Source organism: Alosa pseudoharengus, unplaced genomic scaffold (genome assembly GCF_046254945.1).
Source record: "Alosa pseudoharengus isolate Yale_2024_CS ecotype anadromous, Long Island Sound unplaced genomic scaffold, YU_APseudo_1.1 YU_APseudo_1.1_scf_6, whole genome shotgun sequence".
Lineage (NCBI taxonomy): Eukaryota > Metazoa > Chordata > Actinopteri > Clupeiformes > Clupeidae > Alosa > Alosa pseudoharengus.
Window position 1 is genome coordinate 23,199,859 of NW_027468848.1, and position 11,219 is coordinate 23,211,077.

General features: G+C 40.6%; 1 protein-coding gene and 1 pseudogene across 1 annotated transcript in view; both read right to left on the reverse strand.

The window, feature by feature from the left end:
- LOC143105510 (tripartite motif-containing protein 16-like) overlaps positions 1-2,084 on the reverse strand; it is a 71,670-nt pseudogene extending 69,586 nt beyond the window's left edge.
- A 1,342-nt stretch (positions 2,085-3,426) lies between these two features.
- The window catches only part of LOC143105508 (tripartite motif-containing protein 16-like), a 175,893-nt gene continuing 168,100 nt past the window's right edge, over positions 3,427-11,219 (reverse strand). Inside the window, exons 4-6 of the mRNA XM_076269473.1 lie at positions 4,804-4,963; positions 4,626-4,685; positions 3,427-4,029 (exon numbers count right to left, since the gene is read on the reverse strand). Coding sequence (XP_076125588.1) covers positions 3,500-4,029; positions 4,626-4,685; positions 4,804-4,963 — 750 coding nt within the window. The 3' untranslated portion in view covers positions 3,427-3,499. The remainder of the gene's footprint in view (positions 4,030-4,625; positions 4,686-4,803; positions 4,964-11,219) is intronic.

An 11,219-nucleotide genomic window follows, 5' to 3' on the forward strand; every position in this document is an offset into this window, starting at 1 on the left:
TTTTTTCACTTGATGTGACCCATATCTGATGTTGTCAAAATAGTGTGAACAGCGGAAGTTGATTTTTTCCAATTTTGATTTGGGCCACTTCCATATGTGTGCATCACTCGGTGGAAATGAAAGAGCTACAAAGGTAGTTAGTCAGTAAGTCAGGCAATCTAGCTGCGTGCTGTGCATGTGTTCATTTGTTGTTGTTTTGCGCATGTGGGCCAGTTCAGCATTTGTCACCAATCCACACTGATTATGAGTCTGATATTGTCCACATTTAATAAAAACAATGCGAACAGCCACACAAAAAAATCAGATGAGCAAAAAAATCTGAATTGAGCATTGAGACTAGGGGTATGACCCTCAGAGGAGTTGTAAAGGAGGAGGAATTGACTAGAGGAGAGCCCTGATTGAGCTCTGAAATGCATATTTAAGCAGCTAGCTGCTGACCTGTCCTGGTCAGTACTTACTTTGAGAGTCTCCACAGCCTTACTCAGATCCCGCAGCTCCTTCTCTCTCTCCTTGATTCTCTGCTGGAATTTCCTCTGGGTCTCCTCAAAGTGTGTCTATGTTGAAGAAATATATCACATCCACACTGCACAGTTATGGTAGGATTATAATCATTAGATGTCATAGCATTCCCTAAGCAACAAACTGTTCAACAAACTGTAAAAAAATAAATCAATAGTAGCTAGAAGCACTGTGTAAGAGATGATCTGTAATGTTGATGAACACCCCATTACAGTGAAAATTAGATAGCTGTTACATGGAACATTAGAAGAACACACACAATTTGAATACATTATACATCTTTTTATAGAGCAAAAGTGAGAAAGAGGAGTAATTTCAGTTACACACAGGAAAAAAAAAATTCCTTGTACTGGTTGGGATCTTACTACTGTGTCTCAGTCTAAGTACTATAATGCATGATAGGATATACAGATGCTGGTCATATAATTAGAATATGTTTAAAAAGTTGATTTATGTCAGTAATTCCATTGAAAAAGTGAAACTTGTATATTATATTCATTCATTACACACAGACTGATATCTTTCAAATCTTTATTTCTTTTAATTTTGATGATTATAACTGACAACTAATGAAAATCCCAAATTCAATTGCTCAGAAAATTAGAATATTACTTAAGACCAATACAAAAAAAGTTTTTTTTAGAAATGTTGGCCAACTGAAAAGTATGAACATGAAAAGTATGAGCATGTACAGCACTCAGCAGTGAAGGTGTGGCTGCCTTTCACAACTTCATTAGACAGAAATGATTGTATCTGATTGTTCTTTGTCTACTTTTGTGTGCTCAGCCTCGTTACAGCCTACATGACACTGTTTCAGTCTAGTTGTCATTGCATCCTAGTAAACCCAATAGCCATTGTTACCAAGTGCAATATGCCACAGAGAACAATAACTGTCCTTACCTGTTTCTCTCTCCTCCCTGCAGAGACTGACACAGTGTCATGACCTTTGTGTTCATCCAACATGCAGAGAAAACAGATACAACTCTGATCCTTACGGCAAAATATCTCCAGTGGCTTCTCGTGTTGGGCACAGATCCTTTCCTGGAGTTGACCTGTGGCATCAATCACCTTGTGTTTTCGGCCAGGATTTACGTCATTGTGAACTCTGAAGTGAGTTTCACAGTAAGACAACAAACAATCCAGACAGGACTTCACAGCTAGTTTTCTGTCAGTGCAGAGGTCACAGTCCACATTTCCAGGCCCAGCACATGTAACAGGTGCAGGAACAAGAGGTTGAATTCTGGTCTTCCTTATCTGCTCCACAAGCTCAGCAAAAATATTATTTTTGTTTAAAACGGGCCTTGGAGAGAACGTCTGTCTGCACTGGGGGCAGCTGTAAACTCCCTTATGATCTTCCTGGTCCCAGCAGCCCTTAATGCAGCCCATACAGTAACTGTGTCCACAGAGAATAGTCACGGGTTCTTTCAGCAGATCAAGACAAATCGGGCATGTAAAAAGGTCCTGGTTACTTTGAGTCGCGTCTGCCATTCTTATTTTGTGCTGTGCAAAGCTTCACTGCAAAGTCTGCAGTTTCGTTTTGCTTGAAATCGGTGTGAGTGCGCAAGTTTTTTCAAGGGACTTCCTCGTTGTGTGGTGGGCGTGTTCATGCATGCCATTACGATTATCTGAAGGCTTTTGAGTCAGAATCAGATCATGCCCAAGCTTTTAAATGTTAAATGTGGCTATTTACGTCATTAGGCCAGGCCTATGTCTTTTCCGTCACATATTTTAAGTTAAACATAATAATATAATAACAAACATTTCTGAAAAAATAATAGCCTATTTAGCATTTAGGTATGTGTGTAGCCTAAGATTTAATACATTTGGAACAGTAGATAGGGAATTGTGCTTGAAAACACGTTTCCATTGCTGATGGAAATGTAAGTTCGACTGTCAGAATAAAATGGCATAGCATTTGACAAGTTATTAGACAATTTTCTAGATAGAATTAAACCACATTTTTATTACAACTTTTACATTTTCTGAAATTTCACGAATAGACATCCAGAAAGAGGTATGTGTGTCTTCACATAAAAAACAACAACTGTAGATTACTAGCCTATATAGCACGCAAAGACAAGGACGCCATCTACGGGACATTTGAAGACATGTGAAATAGAAAGACAGATGGAGGGCAGGAGCCAGGCTAGTTGATTTAATTGATTAGATCCTCAGAGTGATTATATAACCCTGTTGTCTTATATTATAGATCAAAGATAACTTTATGTATACTGGGGTCCAATTTAACACAAAACCTTGTTTGATGAAATTGTTGTTAGAGACAAAGGAGGAACAACAATATTTTCCAAAAAATCCTTTGTAATTAAATAAACTTGACTGATGAACTTGTGCGAGTGTTCTACCATGTCCCAAAGCCTATTAAGAAGTGTACAGGACAAACTTTTTTTTTTTAGATACACACAGGAGAGATGTTAAATTCCTAATGATATTGTAGGGGATTTCCCACACGGCCAATCACAACCAAGAATCATAAACCATACATCAATAGGCTACCCAAATCATGTTGTCAAAATGTATAGCCTCAAAATAATAGAGCAGACAATATTACATCAATAACAACAGAGGATTACTGGTGAAGTCCTTTCTGTCTTGTGTCATAAGATATTCAGGCAGTCTTGAGCCCTCACCAGACCACGCATGTTAGGTCCACTGTTCTCAAGTCCACAGGTCTAGCGCAGGCTTTTCTTAATTCGTCTCCTCCTCCCTAAATCTGTCTTTCAGACTGAATCACAGTGGTGGGAAAGGAAAAGGCCAGGGAGCATCGCTTACATCATTAATGGGTTGTAGGAGTTTTGGTCTGATCTGAATCCAGAATGCAAAATATTGTACATTTAAATATAAATCTAGAAGCTCACCCAAGCTACAAGAAACAGCATCAACATAATATATTTGCCACATCCCCAAATCCCCCATCCCAATCAGCAGAAGCTGATAAAATAGTTTGTCATACATGTCTGGTTCACAACAGCTTCAAGGATGACCTAACCCAAAGACCTTCACCTAACCCAAAACCAGGGTACAGTGTGTGAGTGAACTTGGTCTGGACACGGTGCAGAAGGGTCATTGTGTCAGAGATGCTGTAGAAGGCCAGAGCTCCCTCCCTGTGATCCACATACACTCCTACTCTGGGGCTGGTCACTAGAGGGAGTTCAGTCTCTGTATTATTGTGCCAGAAAGAGGAGCTGGAGCTGGTGTGGGACAGCCTCCAGGACTGATCATTATATCCAAACCAACAGTTTTCAACATCTCCCTTCCTGCTGATGCTTTTATATGACACTGCTATATTAATCCACACCCCACTCCACTCAACCTCCCAGTAGCAGCGTCCATCCACACCCTCTCTACACAGCACCTGAGACCACTCATCAAATCTCTCTGGATGATCAGGATATGACAGGGGTTCAACTCTCCACTCCATCCTCCTGTTCCCCTCAGACATATTGATGTTTCTGTGTGTGGTGTCTGGATCCAATGTGAAATGGCAGGAGTCTAATGAAGAAAAAAACTAATGTTTCTACGGTTAAAATCTCCCTGTGTGTGTGCTTTTGTTTTTGTGTGTGTTTGTCTGTTCACTGTTTGTCTGGAGACGTTCAGGACACGTTTTGGACATGTTTGTGTGTGTGTGTGCATGTGTATGTGTGTGTGTGTTTGTGTTTGCATGTGTATGAGTGTGTGTGTGTGTGTGCATGTGCATTTGCGCCTGCGCTTGCATTTGCATGTGCGGGTGCATGCATGTGCATGAATGTGTGTGTGTGTGTGTGCCTGTGCTTGTGAGTGTATGTGTGTGTTTGTCTGTTTTGTCTGTTGAATACTGCCCATCCATCATCATCTTTCCATCTCAATCTATTTTGTCACAGTGTACCCACAAAGGAGACCATATGGAAATTGAATGTCACATGTAGACTCTATATAAAATAACTGTATTTCTGAGGGTGCTTTCCCCCATAAGATTTATTGTATTATTGTTAATGTTAATTTAGTCATGCTGACTTGGTTAGGTGTGTTTAAAGCATGTCTGGGAAATGTTCATTTCATAATGAAACTTGACCTCAACCTTCATGTATACATGTGTGTGTCAAACTCACATTGTAGGAATTCCTCTCTGGCTGTCGGTTCAGTAGGCAAAATTGCCTGGACTTCAGTCACTATATTGAGACAAAGAGCATGGTATTTTAACCTAATGTTTGAATCTTAATGTTCTCATAAAAGTTCCAGAAATTCCATCATATGCAGTGCCAATTATCTGTCAGGAATGTGACCAACCTGCAGCAGATATCTTTATGATTTCCTCTTTGCAGAACTCCTCCAGCTGCCCCTTTAGCGAGGAGACAGATTTCTTCACACCCTCAAAAGAGAGGCCTTGGTTTACATGGAAACTGAATAACTCTTTAGATTCAAGTTTGTTGCTGACTGACTGGACACTCTTAATAAAGCACATAAGAGAGAGAGAGAGAGTGAGAGTGAGAGAGAGAGGAATAAAGAGACAGAGAGTTACATTACCAATATAAAGCATGTAAATTCAAACCTACAATCTGTATTTCATGACGAGTGAATCCAGTTTGGTCTGGAATTGTTTTGCTAATTTTAACAAAAACCTTAAACCATTGCAAAGATATTATCCTTTGATGTTTGACATCAACTGTACAGTATTTGAGTACAGCCTAAACGGTGTGTCTGTGTGCACGTGTGTGTGTTGTGTGTTTTGTGGTTGGTTGATAGCATAAAGCAAATATAATTCAACCTAAAAAATGGTCCAAATGCCGCTAATTTGCTTTAATGTACTTGTAACAGTAGTCCAAATGCCACTGGGTTTGCCTTCATGTACTTGTAATAGTAGTCTAAATGCCACTGATTTGAATTACACTTGTAGCCTGACCAAAGAGGGACAGTGGCAGGTACCTGTGCCCTCCAAACAAACTAAGTCGTACTCACACTGGGCATGGTTCACTTGTACCGTACCGGAGTATGGTTCTCTCGTGTTCTTGATCTGCACTCACACTGCATACTATCAAACCATACCCAAGCATGGTTGAGCTGCTGTGCTCTATCTTTGCATAGGCGCGATCACAAGCCCAACCGTACCATGCCCGAGTTCACCTCCGCAAGCGGACCGGTACGGTATGGAGCGGACTTTGGGGGGTCAAACGTACTCATGTACGGTACGGATGGCCCAGTCACAATGACAGACGCTGAAACTGTATGCTGTAAGGGATCTCTGATCTATTATGATTGTGATAAACGTAGAAGCATCAGGATCTAAGGATGAATATTACTGAGGCTTATTAATTAAAAGAAAAAATTGTGAGCACTAACTCTCAGCTCAGTATCTCTCCTCTTCATCTCAGCAATCTCCTGCTCCAGTTGCTTCAGGAGTCTTTCAGCCCGGCTCACCTCAGCCTTCTCCTGAGCTCTGATCAACTCTTTCACCTCAGAGCGCCTTTTCTCGATAGAGTGGATCATCTCAGTGAAGATCATCTCACTGTCCTCCACTGCTGTCTGTGCAGAACTCTGATAGGAGACACACAAAGAGTGTCCATTTAAAGCAGTCCACTTACTCAACTCTTTCACACCCACCCACAATGCAGCTAAGAGGAACTGGAAATGGACTCAGCACTAAACGCCCATCAATAACACCAAGAACTATAGGTATAAACATAATGGTAAAAACTATAAATTTTAAGTATTACAAAATGACATTCTGTACACATACTATCTTGACAAAGAACAATATTATTGGGGATCATTTCCAGAGTGATTTTGAGAATGATGACCTGAGAGAGGATCAGATTTCACTGAATTTGGAAATCACATCAAAGGGGCTGTGAGCGGTGCTAGATGACATCATGTTTTTTTTATGCTTGTTTATGTTTCAGGAGACATTTTCGCCCAAAGTGACTTACCGTATTTTCCGGACTATAAGTCGCACTTTCTTTCATAGTTTGGCTGGTTCTGCGACTTATAGTCAGGTGCGACTTATATATGAAAAAAAATATATAATTGAACATGTTTTTAAATGTTAATTTATATTAACTGACATGAACCCTACATGAAACATTATCGTCTACAGCCTTGAAAGAGCGCTCTCAAATGCACAAGTCGTGAAACACACGTGCATACTTAAATCCTCAAATTACTGCCGGGATTCTATTTATAGCTGGGCCTCAGATTTGGAAAAATAAAAGCCAGTATAATTTTGTTTCAATTTAACTCATAAAATAGCTCTTCTTAATAATTTATATTGTTGGTTGGTTTAATATTGTTGCCAACGAAGTCATTGTCCTACACCATGAGTCTCCAACACATTGCTCTCAAGCTACCAGTAGCACGCAGCCCCAGGTTAACCTACATTTAAACACAATTGTTGCTGCCAGGCATCAGCCTACGAATTTTATAAAAAAGTAAATGATGCATAATTTAAAAAATAACTAAATTTAGGCTATCTTAGATCTCTTTGGCTATACGGAATAAGGTTTCCCTTGCAGCACAGCACACGTTCCATGAATGAATGAATGCGGATGCCTTATCTCGCAATAAGCGGATGGACATCCCGACACTCTTTCATACATGAAACGTAATAGTGACCCAATGCCATTGATAGCCTACCGGTATGCTGCTCCAAACGAAAAGTATAGGCCTATGTCTCACAGTAAAACGCAAGAAATGAAGGCCTATAGCTGACTCGAATAGGCTACAAGCCATGGTCCAAATAAAGGTGCTGTGCTTTGCCCAGCCATAAATTCAGGATTCACGATAGTCTGTCCCCTAAACATTCCTCACCCGTTATCTGGACATGCATGAAAACATTTGAAAACAAAACTCACTGCCATGTAATATTTGATCGCTGTTTTGCTACTAATTATCTTTCACGTGAATACGCACAGAAAGTGAAAGTAGGCCTACTATGCGCTCCGTGTCTGTAGCTGTCTGTTCACGTCCGCAATCGATTATAACGTTCCTCAAATGGAGAACACATCCATGTTCTCTCGCGTTATATTATAGGCTGTCATGCTTCTTTGTTTGCGGTTCCTGATCGCTAAACGTTTGTTTTCCTTTCCTGTCGATAGCGGTTGATGTAGAAGCACGTAATAGGCTATAATAATTTGACTTTAGCGGTGACAAATCCTGCTGAGAGAGAGAGAGCAAAGAGAGAGAGGCACCCCCAAAGTGGTCCTGCGCGTGCGTGTGTGTCTCTGCATGGGGTTCAATTGAAGTCAGAGTTGGTCCGCTTTCAGGCCACTCCATTATTAGATTAACGTCAGACAGCGCTGTAAAATGTGTGGGAATTTCTCGCATTATGATGGCTAGCGTTGCGGGACTTTTATTAGTATGCTCAATACTTAGTAATAATTTATGCGCAATCCTGCGCTGAAATTTAGGCCCTGGTTTTAAATGTGCATCTTTTTTTCTCTCGCTCTCTCGGCGAGCATTTGTTCTGCTTCCAGCTTGTGCCAATACGCTATATCGTCCAAAATGCTTGATTGCATTGCATTCTCCACATTTTTAGCTAAAATTGCATGTACCACATCAGCATTTTTGTTCAGTGAATCTTTTGTAAATTGCTTTACAATAGCAGCCTTTGGCTTGCCTCTTGCCACTATTCACTCCTTCATCTTCAAGGTTCCCTGTAGAATTCTCAATATTTTTGGCCTCAATGTGTTCAGTTACATAGTCTGTCTGTTCTTAGTCTTGGATTTTGTGAAATAAATTTCTAAATATCACCTGCTTGCTGCAGCTTCAGTCTGCACGTCCTTTTAAAACCGCATGTGTTTCTCTCTCGAGCATTTAATCTGCTGCCAGCTTGTCTCTCCACATCGTCCAAAATGCTTGATTGCATTGCATTCTCCACATTTTTAGCTAAATTTTCATGTACCATATAAGCATTTTTGTTCAGTGAATCTTTTGTAAATTGCTTTACAATTACCGTCGGGCCTATAGGCCTATCGCCTGGCTTGCTTCAGTCACGTCTAAAACTGCATCTTTTTCTCTCTTGTGAGCATTTAATCTGCTGCCAGCCTGTGACTCCACATCGCCCAAAATGCTTTATTGCATTATATTCTCCACATTTTAGATACATTTTGGTGTACCACATGCTATTTTCTTTCAGTGAATCTTTTGCTTTGCAATGACCTTCCTGCCCTCCTCTTGGCTGCCTTCACTCCTTCGTCTTCATTAACATTAATCTTTTTGGCCTCAATAATCCAGTTACATAGTCTCTGTTTTTGGTTTTGGATTTTGTGAAATACATTTCTAAAGAAATGCGACTTATAGTCCGGTGCGACTTATATGTTTTTTCCTGTTCATGACGCATTTTTTGACTAATGCGACTTATACTCAGGAGCGACTTATAGTCCGGAAAATACGGTACATTCTCAAACCCCAAACAGAAACTCCCCAAGAAACTCCACACATCGTTTTGTTGTGGTCTAGGGGACAGGCTTACTCCAATTTGTTTGCTTCCGGTCCATGAAGTCAGGACTGTGTACGAAAAACTTTTTTTTACAGTGTACTCAGAGAATGGGAAGCTAGTGGATCTTGATTGTGTTATGGGTTAAATCGCTTAGAATTGCTTACAGAAATATAACCTTTAATGAACCTGAGTCATGACAAATACTTTAGAGGGACTCTCCTTATCATTGATGAGTGTGGATGTTCAAATTGTTCTAGTTAGCTAGCTTAGCTAATTAAGATACAGTTACTGTATCTTTAGTTGTAGTTCTTGGTGTGGATGGGCTTTTACAGATTACTGTCTGGATGACTAAAGTGAGAGAGCCCAAGCTCCTGACTGAGCCCAGAAATGGCCTCTCCATCAGTCAGATGTTGTCTTCTCCTCTGGTCAGAACTCACCTTAAGAGTCTTCACAGCCTTCATCAGCTCCAGCAGCTCCATCTCTCTCTCCTGGATCCTTTGCTGGAATTTCCTCTGGGTCTCCTCAAAGTGTGTCTATATGAATGGAATACATCACATACACAATGATCATGGTATCATTTGTTCATTCTTAGATTTCTTATCATTCATGAAAAAACAAATTGTTTCATAAAGACTATAACTACATTAAACACTGCTAAAGTATTGATCTGTAATTGTGCTGCTAATTATCCTGTGTCATTACAAAGTATAAGAAAATAAAACTACGAGGAACACGGATTACTTTACATGCAGTAATTTAATCACAGTCATCCAAAATGGGGGGGTGGGGGTGAAAAAAAAGGAACAAAAAACGCCCCTACCTGCTCCTGTCCCCCATAACTGTGATGTGAACATGATACATTTACAATGCCAGTTTGGCATAGTGTCAACATCTACTGCTATTTTCTGCCAACAATAGGCCTATAGCACGGAGAGAACAAAAACATGTCCTTACCTGTTTCTCCTTTCTCCCTGCAGAAGCTGACAGTGTCATGGCCTTTGTGTTCATCCACCATACAAAGAAAACAGACACAGCTTTGGTCCGTCTGACAAAATATTTCCAACGGCTTCTCATGTTGGGCACAGATCCTCTCCTGTAGCTGACCTGTGGCATCAACCACATTGTGTTTTCGGCCAGGGATTACATCATTGTGGGCTTTCAAGTGAATTTCACAATAAGACACCAGACACTCCAGACAGGATTTGACAGCTTTGATTTTTCTCCCAGTGCATACATCACACTCCACATCTCCAGGTCCAGCAAATAGGCCTATTACAACAGGAGCAGGAGCAACAGTTTGAATTATAGTATTCTGTATCTGCAGTGGCGTAACAAGCCAATGATGGGCCCAGGTGCGAGAGCGTTACGCGGGCCCCATACCAACAATCTTTGACCCAGGATGAATTAACTCTGATACATGCAATACACATTAAGGGTGACTTCAATTGTTTATGCAAAGGGCCTGAGGCACCGAAGTAGTTTAGTAGTAGTAACACACGACTACATAGGATCCATTACATGTGAAAACATTAAAAATAATTTTATTAACGGCCTGCAGGCCAGGGTAATCTAATATTACTGCATTAACATCAACTCGCATGGAATTATGGGAACACTCAATGCGCTCAATGCGCCTATTCAATCCTCTGCTGAAACTGCAAGCTTAGGTTGCTTGCTTATAAACTCACACTGAGCAGAAACAAAACTTAATGTAGCCTAACTTATTTAACCGCGCAGAAACCAAATAAAATCATTCATATGCATACAATCCCCAATACGTGAACTAGGCCATTAGAAGAAGGCCATCTTACGAGCCTTTCGTTGTACAAAATCGTTAACGATGTTCCCAATATTTAATGCTCTGGCTCTCGTATTTTCAATGGACAGGATAGCTAACCCACTGAGCCTATCCTGCCCCATGCTGCTCCTTAGGTAGGTCTTAATAAGTTTGAGTTTGGGAAAAGATCGCTCAGCTGTTGCCACAGTCACAGCCGATGTCAGAAACAACATGAGAGCAGTACACACTTCCCCGAATGTGGATGTTACACTGTCATAATCTACCACCAGCATTTTGGCAAGTGGAAAAATAGATGACTTCTGTGAAATCTCTGCTTTAAAGCAAGACCTGAATGAGAGGAGTTGTGTTGGGAATGTCGGTGCAATGTCCCTGCTATAATGGTCTGACAAACGTCTTGCCTTTTCAAGCAGTTCATCATCACCTGCGAGTTGAAGGGTCATAGGACGTAAAGACTCAAACACATGACAAGTTTCC